The sequence below is a fragment of the Corylus avellana genome, chromosome 11, assembly GCF_965113065.1.
Source record: "Corylus avellana chromosome 11, dhCorAvel1.hap1.2, whole genome shotgun sequence".
Taxonomy (NCBI): domain Eukaryota; kingdom Viridiplantae; phylum Streptophyta; class Magnoliopsida; order Fagales; family Betulaceae; genus Corylus; species Corylus avellana.
The window spans coordinates 5037227-5060181 of record NC_142500.1 but is presented as its reverse complement, the minus strand read 5'-3'; the positions used below and the strand labels follow the sequence as shown (position 1 = coordinate 5060181).

The 22955-nt window shown below is 34.5% G+C and overlaps 2 protein-coding genes and 1 long non-coding RNA gene across 3 annotated transcripts in view; 2 read left to right on the top strand and 1 right to left on the bottom strand.

Annotated features, from left to right (window-relative positions):
* LOC132165280 (CBL-interacting serine/threonine-protein kinase 24-like) lies at nucleotides 1–14364 on the top strand. Its single transcript, XM_059575775.2, is given in 16 exon segments — nucleotides 1–183; nucleotides 634–871; nucleotides 1710–1772; nucleotides 1900–1971; nucleotides 2183–2290; nucleotides 2395–2469; nucleotides 2573–2626; nucleotides 8619–8744; nucleotides 9179–9268; nucleotides 10144–10266; nucleotides 10505–10624; nucleotides 11250–11366; nucleotides 11818–11874; nucleotides 11994–12068; nucleotides 13868–13930; nucleotides 13932–14364. Coding segments are annotated over 15 exon segments (1332 nt in total). The 5' UTR covers nucleotides 1–183; nucleotides 634–706; the 3' UTR covers nucleotides 13956–14364.
* A 4569-nt stretch (nucleotides 14365–18933) lies between these two features.
* On the bottom strand, nucleotides 18934–20537 carry LOC132166505 (EPIDERMAL PATTERNING FACTOR-like protein 8). Its single transcript, XM_059577329.2, has 2 exons — nucleotides 19401–20537; nucleotides 18934–19292 (listed from the first exon to the last, which is right to left on the bottom strand). The coding sequence occupies exons 1-2, from the start codon at nucleotides 19489–19491 to the stop codon at nucleotides 19054–19056; spliced, it is 330 nt and encodes a 109-aa protein (XP_059433312.2). The 5' UTR covers nucleotides 19492–20537; the 3' UTR covers nucleotides 18934–19053.
* A 1451-nt stretch (nucleotides 20538–21988) lies between these two features.
* LOC148583023 (uncharacterized) overlaps nucleotides 21989–22955 on the top strand; it is a 31781-nt gene continuing 30814 nt past the window's right edge. Inside the window, exon 1 of the long non-coding RNA XR_015909505.1 lies at nucleotides 21989–22251. This is a non-coding gene — a long non-coding RNA (uncharacterized LOC148583023). The remainder of the gene's footprint in view (nucleotides 22252–22955) is intronic.

The following is a 22955-nucleotide window of genomic DNA, read 5'->3' as shown; positions in this document are numbered from 1 at the left end:
TCATTTTCACTTGCAGAGCTTAGAGATCGCTTGGCATTATTTCGTGAGAGGTTAAAATTGACAAATTCAATTTTCTGTCTCTCTCTCGGAGCTGACCAATCCAAGTTCGGATTCAATTGCGTAGCTCTGGCGACACGAGAATCCGGTTCTCCGGTGAACTCTCTCCATTTTTCTTATTCTCCGGTGAGACTCTCGCTGGAATATCCTCCTTTATGCTCGCTTTCGCTTGTTGTAATGGCTTTTTCACTTTGATTCTCATATAGCGTATTCTCCCATTTTACGGTCTGTTTAGTAGCTGAATAAATAGCCGAAACGACTGGTGTAGAGCTCTGGAATTTTCTTTTTTTCTTTTTCTTTTCCTGAATCTTGATTACTATCTGGCGTTAGTTTTCTTTGCAAATGTGAAATCAAAAGAGGTTATTAGCAACAAAATTGAGTGTAGGTATTATTTTTATACTCGATTTTGATTCTTGGATTTTGATTTTGATTTGCTTTCGTCCTTTTCTCAGCAATCGAAAATAGAGACTTCGATTTTTGTTTATAAATGTATGTCTTTTTGAATCTTATTTGCGTTGAGGTTTTGTTCCTTTTTGTGAATTATTACTGAAATTGATTTTATTTTTGATTTGCTAGACATATCTGAGTTTTCGCCTTAGTTGAGTTGAGAATTTGAGTAACGTTTGTGGCAAATGAGCTTGGAGAGAAGATGAAGAGTGTGTCGAGAAAGGTCGGGAAGTATGAGGTGGGCCGAACCATCGGGGAGGGAACTTTCGCCAAGGTTAAGGTTGCACGGAACACAGAGACCGACGAGAGTGTAGCCGTGAAAGTTTTGGCCAAGAGCACCATTCTGAAGCACAAAATGGTTGATCAGGTACTTTATTGTTGCATAAATGCTTGAAAGAGTCTTATATACAAATTGTATGAATATGCAGGTTTCTTTGATAGCATCCATATGAATAAGAATGGTTATCGTCTAATTTCTGAATTGGCTATGTTTCCCAATGCTTAGCTTAGTAGTGCACGTCTCTGGCTGCTGCTGATTTTAAGTGTGTGATATTATCTGCCCCCTTTTTGCTCCTATTCAAGGGGTCAAATTGAAATCAATCTGTTGTTGCGTAGAGCAGGGCATGTTCAGTTTTTGCTCATTCATATGCACTGCTTATTGACTGTTAATGGATTCACGACAGCTGCTTCTGCTTTGTGACTAGGCTGCGTTTGATTGCCACAAGTTGGTTTCTTATGGAACTAAGTTTCTGTGGAATCTGATAATTTCGCCTATATTGCAGGATTTTATAGAGGTTTTATTTTATTTATTTGTTGTTTTTGCGGCGAAATTTCAAATCATTACTTTGTAATGAAACCAAATGAACATCTGAAACTGGGCCTTCAACCATTTTCCAGGTCACAAGTCCAAACAGATAAAATCAGCCTGACATATGGGTGCTCTTTGTGCCTGGCTAAGAAGATGAGACAGAACTAGTTTAAAAGTGAGATTGGTTCAATTTCTAGTTTGTACTACAAGGTTTAATAAAGATGTAAAATAGACCTATGACATATTCTACTCATTTTCTTGTTTGAATGGAAGACGTTTTGTTACATAAGTGCCTCAAGTATTTCTCTGTATGGTAGAATTATGATAATTATAGGGTTAGTGCTGACTTTCCTTTCTCTGTGAAATGATTTGGCTTACCTCTTATTGAGCCTTTCAGATTAAAAGAGAGATATCCATAATGAAGATTGTCAGGCATCCCAATATTGTAAGGCTGCATGAGGTATGCTTTAACTCTTTAAAATATAGTACCAATTAGTATAATGATTTTCCTCTAATTTTGTTTCATATATTTTTGGCATTGATGACACTCCCTTTTCTCTTCTTTCATATTCCTTTTAAATTTCAAGGTTTTGGCCAGCCAGGCAAAGATATATATAATTCTCGAGTTTGTAACTGGAGGAGAGCTATTTGATAAAATTGTAAGGTTTCTCTTGTCCTTATGTACATGGGCAACGCCCAAGTCTTTATGCCTTTTGGGTTGCTTAGCAAATTTGAAGCGAGATGATTTTTGTGTCACTAAAATATTGTTGAGGCCTCCAATTTGTTAATTTTAGATAATAAACTACGTTTTCCTATGCAGAAACTTTTATGCAGCAAATTTTAATGTTTACACTTGAATTTGATATAAAGGTTCACCAAGGAAAACTTCCTGAAAATGAATGTAGACGATACTTTCAACAGCTTATAGATGCAGTTGCACATTGTCACAATAAGGGTGTATACCACAGAGACCTGAAGGTACCTGCAATGTTTTTTGTGGGACTTATTCTTCTGTCAATTGTAATTTCTAGATGTCATTTCTGGTCCTGTCTAAATCTTCCTTCTTTTCCTTTGATGCACAGCCAGAAAATCTTCTTCTTGATGCATATGGAAATTTGAAGGTTTCGGACTTTGGACTGAGTGCGTTGCCCCAGAAAGTGAGCATGTTTGCATTAAATAACGCAAAAAGTTTTAACTATGCATATACTTTTTCTTACTCACTACCCTCTCTCTCTCTCTCTTGTTTATATCTACGAGCAGGGGGTTGATCTTCTTCACACAACGTGTGGAACCCCAAATTATCTTGCACCTGAGGTATATTCGGTCTTTAAGATAAATAAACATTGGAAAGCATCTATTATGCTTTGCCATTTAATTGGACTCTTCACATATTGGTTTTAGTTGATTTTGGCCTATGTGTTTGCTAATTGTTATTGCCTTTCATTTTAACACTTTTGGATTGCTAGACAATTTGTATTGCAGATGTACATATATTTCTATAATAATTCTATATTGTCTGGCTAAATAAAACCATGTTGAAAAGTTTTGTTGAAGTTTCTGAAAGCGGATTTACTTGAGTGGATATAGGTTTTTCTCAAATTGTGAGAATAGTAAGGATAATGTTGAATTACGTGAATGGGCTTAATCTCCACATTTTGCCAAAGAAACTCCAAAATCAAATCCGGAGATCCTTAGATTAAATTTGGAAATTTTAGCCATCCCTGTAATTTTAATGACCATTCCTGCAATTATGAGAAAAATTCGCCCCCCCCCCCCCTCTTTTTTTTGGATGAACAAACAATCCATTAAGCTATGAAGAACACACACGAGACCATAGCTACTTAAATCTGGAGATCCTTTGGTAAAATTTGGAAATTTTAGCTATCACCATAATTTGAATGCCCATTCCTGCAATTATGAGAAAAATACACGATTTTTTTTTTTTGGACGAATAAACAATCCATTAAGCTATGAAGAACTCAAGTTCCCTTGTCACAAACTGACCCCCAAGGGAACCCCAACAACAAAACAAACACAACACCATTACAAACTCATTTGCCTAAGACTGCATTACACAACACAGCACCACAGCTACTCAAACTCCCTAAATTACAACCAAGAGAACTACACCCAAACATCAAACAAACAAATACAACACAATTTCAAACTCCTTTTCCTAAAACTGAATTTGGAATAACCCAAACAAAACAACGAACCTGCTAAAATCAGAATCTTTAAACCCATTCTTGAAAGCAACTCTAAGCTTCACATCCCATGACATGAACTTCAATATATTCTATTCTGAACTAACTTGTCCTCCAAAAATTCCGTGATTCCTTTGCATTCAAATTTGATACTCAATAGCATATTACAGTTCTCAACCCTTTTCCTCCTAAATTTTTCACTCCCAAAACTAGAATACTTTACCAATTATTTTCAAGGAAACCCCACATACACTTCCTCAGTGGTTCTCCCCACAAACATTTGGTAAAACCACATTCAAAATAAAGATCTCTATTTTCAATACCATTTCTGCAGAAAACACATTGATAATCCCCTGTATACCCCCATTGCATCAATCAATCTGGGGCAGAAAGTCTGTTTTTAATTGTCAACCAAAGTATAAATGCATGCCTTCGGATTGCACATTAAAACCAGACTATTCAGCACCATGTAACCTCTGATAATTTTTGAATCTTATAGCTTTCCAAGTTTTATAAGTAGAAAATTGACTTGACTTAGAAGGAAGCCAAGTAGGTTCATCAGCTTCTCCTAGCTGGATTGAAGGAAGGAGACTCTGAATTGTCACCAAGTCCTCAGATCTAGCAGGCCTCCAAATCCATTGCTTATCCACCAATACAGTAGAGTTTAGCTTCCACATGACTTGATGCATCATACACAACCCGGCCCAAATTTCTCATATAAAGCATCTAGAGGATGCTACTAGTCATGCCAAAGAAAAATGTTTTTCACCATTCTGTACTGCATATTGTAAGAAAGTTCTAGCTATCTTCCTTAATTTAAGGATTTTCTTCCAGCCCCATGAGCTATTTGAAGCTACTTTAATAGCTCAAAATGATCTTCCCTTTAAAATATTCTCCTCAGCCAAGCAACCCTGAAAGACCTGCCCGAGCAAAAATATTCCAAATATGCTTCAATATGGCAGCTTTATTACAATCCTCTATACGTTTCAAACCCAAACCCCCTTCTTGTTTAGGGATACAAACTAAATGGCAAGCTACCTTTACTCCCAGAGCAGACTGATCAGTCTCTGTCCACTGAAAGCTATTAAACTTAAGTTCAATAGTGTTGATGATCTTCTTAGGAAGAATAAACATGACCGACCAATAAACTTGAATACTGAACCGCAACGAAGATAGCAACTAAAGTATTACAGCGAAAGACAGTTTTTTTAGATGCCCAGGAATTGATTCAAGCTGTAATTCTCTCCAATAATGCCTTGCAATCCAATGCACTCAATTTCCTAGCAATGAGAGGCACCCCTAAATATCTAATTGGCAACTCACTCTCTTTGAAATGCATCATACTTGATATTTGTCTCTTTACTTCTTGAGGAACACCAGCATAGAAAGTAGGAATTCTTTGAGTGGTTGCTGTCAAACTTGAAAGTTTCTGAAATTGTTCCAGCACCTTGACAATAATTGCTATAGATTGCTCATTAGCTGATGAGAACATTAAGAGATCATCTACAAAACATAAGTGAGTGATTTGCAACTTTGAGTAATTAGTACGAAGCTTAAACTGCTTTGATACCTGCACTTCCTTATTCATCAGTTTTGTTAATACCTCCATTGCAATCACAAAAAGATAAGGTGACAATGGATCACCTTGTCTCAAACCCTTTTTCCTCTGAAAAGACCAGCTAGACTCCCATTAATAGATATAGAATAAGAAGGATTTGTTGTGCATTGTCTATCCCAATTCACAAACTTATCTGGCATTCCCACAACAGAAGGCAATACGGAATAAATTCCCAATTAAGAGAATCATAAGCTTTCATAATATCTACCTTCAATGTGCATCTTGCTTGCCCTTTCTACCTGTGGTAATCTTTAACAATTTCTTGAGCCATTAACACAAATTCAGCTATGCTTTTCTGAGGAACAAAAACTGTTTGACTAAGGCTGATTAATACCTATATGCAAGGCTTCAGTCTAGTGGCCAATATTTTAGTTATGCATTTGTAAATCACAATGCAGCATGAAATGGGCCTAAATTCCTCCATACAAGAAGGATTCTGCACCTTAGGAACAAGGTGATAATAGCTGCATTTGTCTCCCCTAATAACTTGCTAGTAGTGAAAAAGTCCTTTATAGCTTCAACCACATCACTTCTTACAACAGAGCAAGCTTTCTTGAAGAAATGAGAAGAAAAACCATTCGACCCTAGAGCTTTCTTACTTGCAATAGAAAACAAAGCTTATTGAATCTCTTTTTCAGCAGCCATAACTTCCATAGTTGCTGCCTGAGAAGAAGAAACCTGTGAATGCAATAATTGATCCAGCAAACATGCTTCCTCCTGCCCAGAATGATGCAATTGAGTCCCTAGCAACTTCTGATAGAAATCAACAGCTACTTTCTTAATATGATCTCCTCCACTTTCACCCCATTAGTATCTCAAAAACCCCAATAGTATATTTAGCATCCCTCATTTTCACAAGCCTATGAAAACATGCAGTGTTTTGATCATCCAATGCCAACCATTGAACCCTTGATTTCTGTTTTTGAAATGACTCCTCTGCCTTAAGGAAAGAAACTCGAATCACACCCAGGATTTCTCATCAAGCAATCTTGAACATAATCCAATCTAATACTTGCTTGTTGAACCTTCTGTGGAAGACTCCCAAATATAATCTATTCTTCTTTTTAAGAGCTTACTTCACAGCTTTCAGCTTCGAACAAACCCTAAACTTAGGCACCCTCTAACATCTTTTTGCCAACCAACACTTGCCTAGTTCAAAAAATCCTCATGATCTGTCCAGAAATTGAAAAGGCTTTGGACCAAAATTTTTCTCTAAACCTACTGTAACCAGGGCAGGAGAATTATCAGAAATCCCTGGTTGAAGGAACTCCACATTTGCTTGATTATCCCTCTAAACGTTTGATAATATACTTATTACTTATCAAAAAAAAAAAAAAAAAAAACTTCTCCATCTGGTCCAATTACTCATATCCCTATCAAGTTTCCTTGCTACAGAATGATTACCTTATCTCTTATTACTCCAGGTTAAAAAACTCCCCACATGAGTAACATCCATGACTTCAATCTTATGTAGACAACTACAAAATTCTTGTTCATATGTATTAAGTCCTACCATATCCAGCTTCTCTTTAGGGCTCTTAATAAAATCTCTTGCAAGCATCCAAGGTTGATCACCAATAGATTCTTTGGACATTTCAAGTTCCACCCACAAACTTCTCCTCTCCACACCTTTTGTAAAGGCATATACAAATGACATGAAACAATCCCTCTTCCCTTGATCAAATTTCACTTTACAAGAAATAACTTGACTTGAAGACTGGATTAGTTGAACAGAAACAAACTCTTCTTTCCAACACACCCAAATTCTCCCAAGACCATGAATCGAATAGTTACACAAATACTTCCAAACAGGAACAATTCTTTTTATAATAGAACCCACATTGTCTTCCTCAACTCGAGTTTCCACTACAAAACATATCAACCTTTAAACACCTTGCCATTCTCTTCATCTCTTTTTGTTTTAAGGGATCATACAAATATCTTATATTCCAAATGAATATCTTCATTACAACACAAAGGTAAGGGATAAACGTCTCTCGGGGGATACCACCTCAACTTCTACTACTTGCTTCCCTTTTCTTTTCTTTTTGTCCATACTTATCACAGCAGCTTCTATGAATTGACTGAGTAATATATCTGGAGTCTTAATCCTTTCTGATCCTTCCACAAACTCCATCTCACCCACATGTTCATGATTAGCTAAGACTTCAAAAGACTTGTGTCCTAGCAAATTCAGTTCTTTTAAAACAATTGAGTTACTTCTTCCACCCTTTGGCTTCTGAATCACTTCAACAGATTTCTTCTCAGGCACATTGCTTTTCATTGACTTTCATTTTTGCAGTAAGAATCCAAACCTTATCGATCTTTTTGGGCAAGTGAAAGTTGCATGTCCAAACATCTTACATTGATCGCATCTCAAAGGTATCCATGGATATTCAATTTCCACAACACAGGATCTACTATTACCTATATCTTCTTCTATATTCTTTGGAAATTCAGCATTAATATCCACTTCCACTAAAATTCTAGCAAACCCGAATCTATTTTTTTTTTGGTAAGTAATGTAAAACTTAATAAAAAAAGCGTAAGACGCCCCTTAGTACATAGACAAACCCCAATATTTAATCAACTGCTTATTTATTTATTTATTTATTTATTTTTCTCTCTTTATTTAGACAGCTGCTTATTTAGCTCCATTAGTTATTAGCTTTTCAGATTTCCTTGCTCTTTTTTCTCTTTTGTATTAAGTGTTCTCTTGTATATTTTCTATATACTAGGGTTGCGCCCTTCTGTGCTTTTGATATATACAACATTACTTATCAAAAAAATAAAATAAAATAATCAACATACAATGGCCTACCCACTCCACTAGCAACATCCCAAACCAATTGAATTCCATAATGGTGGAGGTATTAGGTTACTGGTTTTGAACTGTTGATCGATAATTCTATTTATTCTTGAAGAAATACGACAACTCTGCTCAGGGAGACAAAGACAAATTATGTTGCGAGTGTATATTTACTTGGTGTCTGGAATATTGCAACAATTTGAACTACATTAGAAGTTCCAAGCGATCCTTTTGCCTTGCTGAATCAGGTTGATGGAGGGTACAGAAATTCACAGAAGGCTGTGCTTTCTATCCCATGTTGCTTTCTCCCCAATCTTTTACCCAACTTATGTGATTTGTAAAACTTATTTCATTCATCCTTCATGCATCCACTTTTCTTCATTGTTATCTCTCTGAATAATAGTATGTTTGTCTGTGGAGATTCTTAACAAGAACTTCAGTATCGACTGAGCTTCATATGATAAGATAAATTAATGCAGCATTGTGGTAACTTTTGAAATTCTCTAGCTTTATTGTTGTCCGTAACAACTTGTCTGTTTCCTAAAATTTAGGTGGTCCAATTGTGAGAGCAAATTTCTTCTTCTTCTTCTTTTTTTTTTTAGATGACAGAAGTCATATTCTCATTTTTTTTAACTGATATTTTCCAGCTGCTTACACTAGATAGTTGCCTAACAGGTGCTTGGCAACCAGGGTTATGACGGTGCAGCTGCTGATGTGTGGTCATGCGGAGTCATCCTCTATGTTCTAATGGCTGGTTATCTTCCATTTAATGAGTCTGACCTTCCAACTCTGTACAGAAAGGTCTCCTGCTATCATTGTACTTTGGATTGATTCCACAGATTGTGGATTTTCTTAGGGTTCTATAGCTACGAACTCAACAGTTTTTTAGATGCCTACACTTTCTGCTGATTCATTTCCTTCTGTTTTAAGTTGTGATGTACAAGTATGTTGCAAGGCCCATCTTGTCTTCCACCTCATTTGCCTGTATTATCTAGAGTTATGTCTCACATTTGAGGAGGTTGGCATGATGAATTCATATAATATAGACACTATTACTATGTATTTCTTATCATAAAAAGGTATTTAGCTTCACAAACTGCCTATTTTATTCTGTTATGACTCCCATGAGGAACGAGAAGCCTTTCTCAGTGGATTGAATGTGAGTCGCAATAACATATTAGTACATGAGTATCATTGAGAGCTACTAACTAACTGCACTTGTGGTTGATTTGTAGATAAATGCAGCAGAATTTTCTTGTCCACATTGGTTTTCTCCAGGGTTTGAGTTGTTGATACACAAGATACTTGATTCCAATCCTAAAACTGTAAGTACTTTGTTTCACCATCTTCAGATCCTAAAACTTTTAGTAATTTGTTTCACCATCTGCAGAAAATGGAATTGCTTTTTCAATTTACACATATATTTGTAAATTCCTGCTCTGTTTAGGAACTGCATTGCGTGCCAATTTGCTTCTCAATTATCTGAATTAGGTGATCTGTATGACTTGGAATAACTTTTTCTATGTGGTATAGTATGATATTTATTTGAAACATGCTTTCCTACTACTTCTAGGACCAGTTAGATGGTGATTATATGTTACACTTGACTTAGGTGATTGGCAAATTCATATGCACTAATGTTGAACTTATAAGCCCATCCCTCTTACAAATATGGAGAAAATGCTAAGACGGGTATGCCCTTAAAGTGCTGATATCAATAGAGTTAGTTTCATATTATATGCTTCTAACTTCAACAAAATGAAATGCGGGGTAAGCCGTAAACCTTAATATCATATATGTGTTCAAGTTAATATGGTGGTGAAAAGGGTGAAGATTAGGGCTGTACATGAATCAAGATGTTTTTTAACAGTTCAAACTTAGCTCGTATAAGTTTCATTCAAGCTTGGTTCGTTTATCGAGCCAAACTCGTTTAAGCTCCACTTGGCTCGGTGATATACACACTCATATGAACATATATGTATGTGTTATATGTTGTATCATATATGTTATTAATATATTATATTATATCATATGTTATATATGGTATCATAGCATGCCAGTTGCGGCATTTGTAGGATAGATTGTGATATTTGGTTCAATTTTTATGTCTGATTAAATAATTTTTCCATATAACCGCTGGAAGCTTGAGGTCCTGTTTTATGTTCTTTGCTTTCTGTAATTATTTCCTGTTTTATTGCAGCGCATTCAGATTGAAGGCATAAAAAAAGATCCATGGTTTCTGAAAAACTATGTTCCTGTAGGGCATAACGCAGATGAGAAAGTGGATTTGGATGATGTTCGTGCAGTTTTTGACGACATTGAGGTTGGTTATTGCTTTTCTTTTGCTATGTATGATTTTCTTTCTCATTTAATTAATAAATTTTCTAATGGAAGTTAGAACGATATCTGATTTTGTAGTGGGACTTCTAAAACATATACAGTAGTTTACAAAGTTCACTGTATTAAACTTAGCTTTTGCCCTTTATAGACCATTTTCTCTGTTTTATTTTATGGACTTGAGTTTCTCTCTAATTATGTTTGGAACTATTGGTATATTGCAGGACAACTTTGTTTCTGAGCAGTCAGAAAATAATGAAGGGGGTCCTTTAGTAATGAATGCATTTGAGATGATTACACTATCGCAAGGGTTGAATTTATCCGCATTGTTTGACAGAGGACAGGTAGGGTTATCATTCCAGAACTTTTGCGATCTCATCTCCCAAATAGAAGTCTTTTGAGTACTTTTCTTATTCTACTATTCCACGAGTCCATAGTGTCTTTGGAGTCAGCATATGGCCATTTTATTCTTTTGCTTTATCCTGTGTAGTGACGAAACACAGTTTAAAAAACAAGCTCTGTGGAAGACTATTGCTAGATTAGAACTATGGAAATGATATACAATATTTTGGCTTCCATTGGTTGTAATGGATCAGGGTAAGATATAATATACGTGGACATATATTTAGTAAAAACAAAGACTAAATATTTTTGGGTTCAGTGTTTGTTAATGAAACAGGGCAAGAAAAGTAACTTTTGCAATATGTTTAATCAAAATGAGCGAAAACCCAGGGAGTAGGAGAAACTCATGTTCTAGAATAATGTCATAAACTTCATAGGGACAGACATTTTGATATAATTTGTTAAGAGTATTTTTAGGGCCATTGGTGGTGTGTCACGCTACAGAGATCTTGATTTCTTCAAGGTGATAGAATATTTTTCTTTTTTGGTACAGTTTACGCTGTGCTTCCTGGATTATTGAGTAGATATGAAATTTTAGAAGCTCAGGGCTTTCTTGTTCTCTGGCAGGATTACGTCAAGCGACAAACTCGTTTTGTTTCCCGCGAACCAGCAAAAGTCATTATTTCAACTGTTGAAGCTGTTGCCAAATCGATGAGTCTCAAGGTCCATACACGCAATTACAAGGTATTAGCCATAATGTCTATCATTCATATAGATTTCCTTTGCTGAAATGCATGTACGCTGTATCTGCATCTCTGCCACCACTAACACAACCATCTTAAATCATCAAGCTGGTTCAAGAAACTGTTCTTCATGCTTGTCATTAAACTTGTCACAAATGGTTGTCATGATCCTTTGACTGTGCTTATTGTATGATCATAATTGTGCCATGGTTTTCTTTTCTATAATAGACTTGTCAAACAAATGCCATTTAAAAAATTACATGTTATTGACAAAATGATGTCCAATTATTATAGGGTTTACCTTTATATTTTGTTCATTGATTTTTCACGTCTTAGAGTTTGCATAAGAAATCCAATGCATAAAAAGCACAAGTACTGCTTTCTAGTTTTATTAACGTTTTTACTTTTTATTTTTTAAAGTTTAATATGTTTTAATTTAATATTCCTTACAGATAAGGCTTGAAGGAATAGCTGCAAATAGGGCGGGACAGTTTGCAGTGGTCCTGGAGGTAACTCCCAGATTTTGTTTCTACATCCCTGTTTCTATTCTTCTTCTTCTTTTTTCTTATTATTACTATTTTTTTCCTCTTCTCTTTTTTTGGTAGTGATGCCTTGATTTCATGTATAGGTCTTTGAAGTTGCACCATCACTTTTCATGGTAGATGTTCGAAAGGCTGCTGGGGATACTCTTGAGTATCACAAGGTTAGCTTCTACTTATATCTGTAAATTTAAATCTGATTCCGAGAAATGTGTCCGTATTATCATTATGCTCTATCAGACCATATTTATGATGAAATTACATAATGTCTTTTCTCTTAATCGCAATCACTTTTGGGGGATTTTCCTTGTCCCAATAGTTCGACATCAAACATGTATCTAAGTTCTTGTTGGTGCAGTTGTTGGTCTTTATGTCACTAAAACACGCTAGTCATCACGGCTAGTTGTTTCTCTGTTGTTGCTACCTCTAATAGTGACTTATGACTAATTACATACATGTTGTTCTACCCTTTCATTCTTTGCCATTTGTCAATCTCAATAGGGTTGTAACAGAACCAAACTGTTCACAAACAACTCGAGCTCTCAACTCATGTTCGGTTTATTTAATAAATGAACTGAGTTGGAACAAAAATTTTCGTTAATTTTTACTCGATTATTGACTCGTTTTGAACTTGTACTAACTCGTATAAAAACTCACCATTCATTTTGAGCTTGTTAGTGCGCGCGCGCGCGCACACACACACACATATATATATATATATATATATATATATATATATATATATATATTTGTTTATTTTTCTTCAACGCATCTAGAAATCTAAAAAAATCAAAGAATCAGTTTTCTAAAAAAAAGAAAGCCAGTTCCTTTAAGTATTGACTAAAGTGCAAAAAAAAGAAAAGAAAGAAGAGTTGTCACTCACTAGATGACAAAATCCAATTCAAACAAATATTTTTACTAAACACTCCACTAAGCAAGCTTCTATTTTCGAACTCTTTGGTTTTTACTAAGCACCATACCACTCTAGAACACCACCTCACCTAAACCTTTAATAATAATTTGTGATTTATAGTTTTTTTGCGGCCACTAGTCATATTCTATTAGGTTCTTCTGATTTCCCCAAACCTATCTCAACCTTTTTCACCAAATATTATCACTATTTCTTTTATCTTGTTCTTTCTTTCTCTCACTCTCAGCCAACAGTCACTTCTTTGTCCCTTCTCTCTCTCTCTCAAGCATAACCATTAACCCCCTTAGCTTCTCACATGGCCACACCCTACCTCTTCTTTTCTTTGAAGTACTCCAACAGCCTGATCATTGTGGCCATCTGGTTCAACGCTGTTGTAGTTTCAGACACAATCAATGGTGTCAAAATAGGTGATCCGGAAGGTGAACAAGAACTGGGATCTAATTCGTGGGATTGGGAAGTACTTGAGGTCAAAGATGTACCACAAGAGAGGCCTTGGGACATCAAGGCCAAAATGGAGGTGTTTTTCCCTGCTACGGTGCCAGGCCCAAGGCACCGGAGCGTCGAGACCAGTCAAGGAGTTGAGCTCGAGCTCAAACTCGGTTCAATTTCGACTCGTTTGATTTATTTGAGTCAAGTTTGGACTCAACCAATTTTATGCAAGCCAAGCTTGAACATCCCGGTTGTAGCTCAACTTGAGTTCATGCCGAGCTCGAGCCAACATTTGTTTTTGTCTGAATTTGAACAGCCAATACTCAGCTTGACTCGGTTCGATTAAAGCATTAAATCTCAACATCCTTATTTCAGCTAGCCTAAATTATCAATTTCTTGTTTCTTAGTCTCAATCAGACAATTAGCATCAGTCATGGGTATATGGAGCTTCGACAGGTTTGAGGTGTTTGGTGTGTCAAAAGTTTGTTAAACGGCATCTGATGGTGCAAAACCTTGGGAAAATTTAACTTCCATCTCCTTATTCTCTTTTCCTGGATTCTATCAACTATCTTAACACCTCTTTCTTGTGGGCTCTTTTTGCAGTTTTACAAGAATTTATGTGGCAAACTAGATAATATCATTTGGAAATCAAGTGAAGGTAAGGCTAATTCCAGTATGCTTAGAACAATGACCTGCTGAACCAGTTCCATCTGTGTGATGCAAATGTGAAAGCAGATAAACAGAGAGTGTCTATTTCTTTTTCGGGGCAAACGATCTACAAACAGGAAAATCTTGCTCATACAGGACCTACGTATGTTTAATCTTGTTTTTTTTAGAAATAATCAGTATGTTGTTGTATTGCAAAATGGGAGTGCACCAATATATTGTGTACTTCATTTTCCCACCGATACACCCGGGGAGACTTATTAACCCTTTCACCGTGTATATATAGACGCTCTATGACAATCAGAAAGTTCGTGTCAACTTGTGTTTGGAAAGTTGGAAAGAGATAGGAATGAAGCTTCCTTAAGGTAATGTATGGTCATATGGATGCGATTCATAATGTTCCGTACCTTATTGATTACTTTTTTTGTTTTTTTGTTTTTTGTTTTCCTTCGCTTCTTGCTTCTGTTGTAAATGTGATTGTTGATTCTCGGATTTTATAATTATACAATCATAAAATGGGATCTTACTAGTACTAATATCACCACCCGAACACGCCTTTAGGAAAAAAAAAAAAAAAAAAAAGGGAAAAAGAAAGACCAAACAAAAATCACCTCCCAGAACTCATTATTGACATTCCCTATGGCAGAGACAGACCTACGGGAGCCTTGGCCACGTTAAAAATTTTGCCAAAAAACTCTCCACCCGAAAGATTTTGAAAAGAAAAAAAAAAAAAAAAAAAAAAACCCAAAAAATTAAAAGTGAATGTTTTTTAAGCTGTCATTAAATAGAGAGGCTTTTATTATATTGTTTGTAGTTGTCTACTAATATGCAAAAAAAAAAAAAAAATGTTTCTTCTCAAAGTAATTTACGGTTTGGCATACATTTTATATATATATTTTCATTAAAGTTATTTTGTGGATGCAAACTATTTCTTAGCCTAGATGCCATTAAATTTTTGAAGAATTTTTGGGACAATAATACATTTTTGAAGTTGCAATTATCGTCTCTACTATCGCAAATGTATAGTGTAGAAACAAAATTGTACCAAAATTAATAATATTTTATGATCTCGCTTTAATTACCTCAAATATTTAATACATTTTATCATTTAAATAAAGCATGTTTTTGTGTAAGTATTTGAAGATTTATTCATAGATCAATTGAGAGAATATATTTCTTTTAAATTATATCCATCCTCCACTAGAGTAAAAAAATAATATTTAAAGAAAATAGAGAATGAAATTAAAAAATTTGTTGGAATTTGTATTGAAAAAGGAATAGATAAAATAGAGAAAAATGCTTTTTTAATTAGGTAAAATGCATGATGCTACTCTAAGACTTTGATTGTTAAACCATTATTCTCGCTATTGTTTTTTGCTTTTAAATTAACAATATTAACAAACAACCTAAAACACAAAACAATTAAAATTATTTTTATTTTTATGTCACATCAGAACACTTTTTTAAATAATAAAATAAAAAGTATCATCTAAAAATCATCATCAAACGATTTATTCGTTTTTTTATTATTATTATAAGGAAAATGTTACATTTCTTTTTCTATTTATTTATTTATTTTTTTTTTCACTTTTTAAAATTACCATTAAATTTGTGGAACCATTTATGTCCTACACATGAACCCACAGATTCAATAGTAATTTTAAAAAGTGAAAAAATGAGAAAAGAATCCGGAAAAATGCATGAGGAATATACTTTGCCAATGTACATAAAGATACCAATTTGTTGAGTTGCACCATATCAATTTGATCAAATTGATATAGTGCAACTCGACCTACAAGGAGACATATCTGTTTCATTTTCTTTATATATATATATATATATATATATATATATATACCGAGTCTCCCGAAGAAACTTGAAGTTACTACAAGTCAATTCTGAAATTTTTATTTGCACTCAAAGCCTGTATTTTCAAATGTAAGTTTTTGCAATCAATTATTCTAGAAGAAATACTATTCATGAATAGTACCCAAAGATACTATTCATGAATAGTATTACCTACATAGCTGGATAAATGACTATTCATCTGCAGTGTTACTGACACAAGAAGACAATTTTCTTTTTCGGAAACACATGTTATGTTATCTAGGCAAGTTACCTGGCTTTCATTGCAAAAGTCTCAGACTTTCTTGTGAAAACATCCTGCTTGAAAAAAAAAAGCATGTTATTTAGAAAAGTTACTCAGCTTTCAGTAAAAAAAAAAGTCTCAAATTTTCACGTGAAAGCATCTTGAAGAATCTTCTCATTTGCCTATTTAAGACGGCATCCAAATGAGGGGAAGACAAGTCCTCCTTGATAAAAAAAAAAAAAAAAAAAAAAAAACGAACTCTAAATTTTTCTCTTCTCCCTCTTTCTGAAATCTTGATTACAAGAGATGTACTTCAGAATTTTCTTAATGTGTCAATATTTCTCGGAATTGACAGAATTGTTTCATGTAATGGAAGTTCTATCTTCAAGTTAAATCAAAGCCTTACCATTTGTAAGTACATATTTTCTAAATATTTTACTTACTGCTTTTATATTTATATCTATGCTTTGTAACATGTTTTCATATATATAGGAGGCGCCCTACCGAACTTCTCCTTAAGAATTTCAGTGCATCTCATAGGGGAGAAATTGTGGATGAGGGTAATAGCAATATCTGCATTTACATCCGTAAAATGTAAATAATGGTTTTTGATATCTGCAACCGCATCTGCATCATGCGATTATTATCCGCATTTGCGCGGTTAATGCAGATAATAAGTGCAGATATTATCTGCTATCTCGCATTTGAGGTAATGAGTGTTTTAACCTTGAGAAGTTGTAATTTACTAATTATTTCTTCTAGTAAATACACAAAAAATAAAAAAATTATAGCTGAACACTATTGTTCAAATCACACTTCCTAATCATTTTGCCAAGAAATTTTCATCACATATATTATTTAATATTTAGCTTCTAGTATTTTTATAGTTGGTGACGAGAAAAAACATTCTAAAAAATAATAATAATGATGAAGGAAGAACATATAGGGCAATTAAATTAGAATAAATCAGAAGAGTTTCCTAAAAATAAAATCTACACACATAAATTAAAAAATATTAAATATAATATATATATAAAGGAATGCTGAGATGATCCGCATACCCTAAAATCGCTATTCGCATCCGTATATGCGGATAAGTGCGGATAGCAAATGCAAGCAGTTATTATTCACCTGCATTTTCACCCCAGTGTCTCGTTGTTTCTTTATAAATTTCTAGCTGAATAATGGTGCTTTAATCCACACTTATTTGCTATATATAGCTGGTAAGCAATATATATTGCCCATTTTTCTATAAAATGAGGAAGACCGATAGCCGTTTTGCTAACCCTTTGCGTTGTGGAATTTTTATTTTTTATTTTTTAAAAGTGATATTTATATTGTCTTTTTATTATTATGATTTTTATTTATTCTCTCTTTTAGGAGCGGTGGCGTATTTAATTTTACTTTCTTTTTTTTTTCTCATAAAAATATTAAAAATTAAACCTAAATATAGTGGACAAACTTTTTAGAACAAAAATAATGTTTGGCAAGTTTGACCATTTGTAAAGGATAGGATTCTATAAGACGAACTCTTCGGAAGCATCAATAATTGTGTTGTGAAGTTCGGCAATGCATGCATTATAAGGATATATGATTAATTGTTGGTCCTAGAATGTTATGTTGCATGTGTATTACGTTGGTCTATTTATAGCTACAACTCAAAACAGCACCAATACAATTTCACGTTTCTTGCAATTAATTTTTGGATTCGAACAGCAAAATTTATTAAAAATTGTTTAACACCAATCTTTTATATTTCTTGGTACGGTACATTCACCTCAAGCTAGGGCATCTCGAGTCTACTCATCTAATTTAGTGGGTTCTTTAAGAATTTCAATAATGACAGAAATTTCCTCCAAATCCGTTTAGAAAAAATTTTCTTCAACCTACTTCAATAGGTGATAAGTGTCATCTTTCACATATTTGTTTTTTAATATTTTCAAGAGTCATTTATTGTCATTCTATTAACCTAATAATCTAAATATTAATTTTTGAGAAACTCAAAGATATTGAATGACACTTGTCACTTATTGAAATAGGTTGAAGAAAATTTCTTCCAAACAGGTTTAGAAGATTTGTGTCCTTTCAAGAACTTAACCGTGGTTCCCAAGGAGTAGCTCAATCGGCTGTGTACCACGTCTTATGAAGCGGATGTCACTAGTTCGAATCCCTCTTCTCTTTTCCCTTGTGTGGATATGTTAAAAAAAAAAAAAAAACAAAGAACTTAACTGTGATACCTAGATAGCAACACTTTCATGGAAAGTAATCAAGCCATTAGATCACCATTATTTTTATAAGAAAAACAAGTCAATAATCTTCTCCGCACTATTTTTATAAGAAAAACAAGTCAATAATCTTCTCCGCACGGAAGCCACTCGCCCTCGTCAATCTCCAAACGACTAGCTATTAATACGATTAACACGATAAATATCTCGCCTATAAAGAACTTCACGTCTTATGGGTATCAAGGCTACTATAATGGACTAAGAGCCTCTCCCCTTAAAAGTGGTATATGCAAGTTTTTTACATGCACTAAAAACATCACCGAGGTGGTGTTTGTCAAACACCAAGGTAGTCCACTGTTTACACTTTTTGTAAAAAAAAATTAATAATAATTGGTATAGAAAAATGAAAATGTGATATATATTGAAAAGTAAAAAAATTTATTTTATATTTATTTTTTATTTGAATAATAATAAAAAGTGAATGATATTTATTTTTTTTAAAATAAAGTGAATAATATTTAAAAAATGGTAATGTTTTTAATATACCAAGCCTAGAATATTTAATTGTTATTCTTTTGGAGAGAGAGAGAGAGAGAGAAGGAGACCCTAAATTAATGAGAACGTGGGGAGTCTGTACCAAGGCAACTGTGCAAATAGAAACTTCCGTAGATAACACTTCAAAGACTATATAATAATAATATTATAAGCATTGATAATTTATCTATAACAAATTCATCACAGAAATTAACATGTTAATGTTGAGGATTTTGACTATATAATCTACTCAAATTCGATCAACCTTGGAAGTTTCAAGGTTGGAAGAACTTATCTTTACATTTGCATTTCCATGAGAGAAGATAATAGCTCTCATCTCCCTGATGAGATGAAACTTTCAGCTTCAAGTCAGTTCTGTGGCGTGGAGATGGAACCAAAGCAGCCATGCAAGGCCGGCAGCTCAAGCACTTGTTAACACACCGTGGAGGCCTTGACCCCAAAACCAACTTCATTTGCTTCACACCTTCACTCTCCCTCACTAAATTTGACCCACCTGCAAGAGAATTAAGAACCCTCTGTGTGAGATATTTTATATGGGTTTTAGGGAAAAAGAAAGAAAGAAAGAAAGAATGGGTATTTCTATGTTTTGTTTTTTTTTTACCTGATTTGGAAGGTAAGAATGTGAGTGATAAGAAGACCATCACAAAGACAGCATTCTTGAGCCCATTTAAGTCTTTTCTTGATGAAACCATCAATCCTTTCTTCAAGTAAAAGGAACACCAGAAAGATGAAAGTTTTGCAGAGGGGTTTGGGAGTTCAATTAGGGAGAGATGGGTGGTGGGGAGAGGTAGTGTATTGCTTTGCTCACTGGTAGGTCCCAACTGCAATTACTTGGCTCTGAAGTTTCTTTGGGAGCAACAGTGGCTCTGACTTCAGGTTTTCAGTGTGAATGACAGGAGTCTCAGTTTTTGCTGGCAGAAATGACAATCCTTTGCTGCCTTTTCAAATTATTGGAGTACCCTTTTTTGTCATCATCTACACTTTGTTGAATCATTCCCGCTGGGTTCTGTTTTCTCACTAATGGCCGTGAGTCTATGACCTCTTGACATTGGGTTTTGGTTGAGGGAAAATATGGAAACAACCCTTTATTCTCTGACTATTTTTAGATCAAGGCCAGACATTTTTAATCTTTCTTTTTTTCTTTCAATTTTATTACCATGTGCTAAAAGTTTTTTCTTTTAATTCACAACAACCTAGAGTGTAGACATGAAAGTAAGCTCTCATGAGAGATCTGTAGCCAGCAGAGCTAGTGGTTGTAACCCATGATGAAAATTCAGAGTATTTATAAGAGAACCCCAGATAATATAACTTAATTCCTTACTACCTTTCGAGACAATTTAAAGACTAAGGTTTACAATAGTTGAGGAATCTCGTTTAAGAGCGGTGAGTTTGAAACCCTATTAAACAAGATTTTGTTGAAGCTCAAATCCGGATATAAGATATTTGTAAGACCAAAAGGGTTCTTCGTAAAAGATGGACTATGGACCTGTTGTAAAAGACCCATGGTAGCGATGGTGTGTAGCCCATGTGCACCAAGGAGATGCGTGTGGTACATCCATTGGGATATGACCCATAGGGTCGAAAAGATTAGACCGGTAAAAGTAGAGAAGAGGCGCGTGGATAACAGAGGTGGAAAGATCGATATAAGAAATCTCTAAAATCCCAACCAAAAAGACAATAAATTTAAGCAAGAAAGGATAAATACGAGTCTAAAGAGACCGGAGGTGGGGACATCAGGTTGGGGGAGGAGGGGAGGGCTCGTTTTTCCCTCCTCCCTACCACGGGGTAGGGGAGAGGGAATTTATTTTCTTTGAGAGTGTTCTCATATGACTTATCAATTCATTAAAAAATCAAAATCATGTATGAGTTCACAAACGGACAAATTTCTTTCATATCAGTTTGGAGAAAATTTTCTCTAAACTATTTTAATAAGTGATAAGTATCATTTAACAATCTTTGAATTTCTAAAAAATTAAAGTTTAAGTTATTTGGGTAGTAGAATGACAATAAGTCTTTAGATCGGTAAGAAATGACATTTAAGACTTATTGAAGTAGGTTAGAAAAAATTTCTTTTCAATTGATTTAAAAGAAATTTATGTCACGGACAAAATTACCTCAAACAACTACAAATTATCTAGATAGATTTTTTTTGTGGAAGTCTTTAAACATTGATCTTTTGATACAAAAGTCAATCCTACATGAATAGAATGGAAAGATCTAGCTAGCTAGAAGTACCAGAACAATGGCTTTTAAGTTTTAACTGACTCAACGAAAGAACAGAGTAAGGACACAATCCCATATCACTTCAAGTTTGAAGAAAAAATCTCTATTATTTGGACAATAGATTCATAAATGGACAAAGCTCAGTAGGTGGGGGGAGGGGTAGTTCATTAATGATAGGTAAATACATAAAATAAGCTAAAAATATCTCCTTTTCCCCATCAAGAAGATGAATGGGAAAAATCTCTATTGAACAAGATGAAGCAGAAAGTAGTAATTTTAACAAAGAGGCTATTGTAATAAAAAATCGTCAGATTCCAATTATGCCATGTACAAATTATCTCAAGGATAAAGAAGAAATAAAAATAAAAAGCCTTTCGATCTTCCATTTCCAAGCAAGAAATGAAAAAAATTATAGTACTCTCCTAGTCAAGTACATGTCTTAGGAAATTGATACTCGATTAAGGAGAAATAATAACTATTACAGAAGTTAAAATGAAATAACTCTTTATATTCATTAGTTTGATTGTAACATTAAATAAAACTTGGAATATGTATTAATTCTATTGTTTAGTACAATGCAATATGTCGGTAAATAGAGTCATATTATAATCAAAGTTCCTAAAATATTGTTATAATGGAATTATAATTTATATTTTTATCGATTTTTTTTTTTTTTTTTTTTTTTTTTTTTAATATAAACAGTTATATTAGAAGGGAAAAGTTTTAAAGTGTGGATATTGCTCGTTACATTTAAAAAAAAAAAAAAAAAAAAAAAAAATCCAAAAATCGGATTTTAAAACAAATACACTTCTCGAATATTTTTTGAAACTTTTTTAAATGACGCATTTAAATTTGCAAGCCCGTTCCCCAACGGCTACCTAAGAAAAATTCAAATCCTAATTTCTATTAAGTTCCCCGTCGCCTTTCTCTCTAAGAAAAAAAAAAAAAAGGTTCCCAATTCCTCCTCCTCCGCTCCTCATTCCTGCTCTCCCTCACCCTCTCCAATGGAGACCACCAACGCCATTCTCAGCACGCCCCCGACAAGTCCCGCAAACACCCCAACCCCGTCTCCGCCGACTCCTCGGCTCGCTCCTCTCGGTTCGAGGCCTACAATCGTCCCCTGGCGGCGGAGGCGGCCTTCAGGGAGAAGCTGCCAATCCCGGAGATTTGGCCCTGGGTGGAAAGACCAACGGAAGAGCTCTGTCCTCGAGCCCTGCTGCCGCTTCCAGGTTTTATTTTCTCTGTGCCCTTCTTTCAAATTGATCGCTGGAGATTTTGGGAAAAATGGAAAGGTAATAGAAATTGGATTTACGTATGCGGTTCATGTTGAAACGATTGGCCTATAGTTTCGAGCAAGTGAAATGAAATGAAATGTAGACTCTGGAGGCCGAATGATTGTGTTTGTTTTATTTAATTGAATACAGATTATTGTTTAAGCGAGTTTCAAATAATCAACTCTCTAAGCGCTACTAATGGTATCTACTTTTGTCTCCCCTATTTTTATACTCAAAATTGGGATTAACGTTTTAGGCTACCTTTTAAAAATGTCGGATTCACAGATGTATAGTATGTATTCAGTGCTTTATATTACACTTCTATTCCTTGTTTGGTTGCCAAGAAAGTGGAGAAAGTTGTGAATTACAAAGTTGTAAACATGAAATTACTTCATATGTTCAATTATTACGTTGAAACGGTGATTGATGAAAACAATCAATCTTCTCTCTCTTGTTGGCGCGTGATGTGTTTGATAGCTGTCAAATCTGGGTAGTGCACATTGGGTATTAGCTTGTGCTCTGATTTACATTCAAAAAAAGGTCAAGTTGCTGGAGAAGTTATAATAACCAGGGGCAACAAGATTTGTAAATTGTAATATGAATATTCATGGGAAAATGGGGTTGCAACTCGCTCCATTCTGTCATCATAGATATCTGTC

Coding starts and splice junctions, on each gene's coding strand:
- LOC132166505 (XM_059577329.2), bottom strand. CDS start 19,491: ATGGTTTCATCAAGAAAAGACTTAAATGGGCTCAAGAATGCTGTCTTT. Junction 19,293..19,400: donor ATTCTTACCTTCCAAATCAG/GTAAAAAAAAAA, acceptor ATTCTCTTGCAG/GTGGGTCAAATTTAGTGAGG.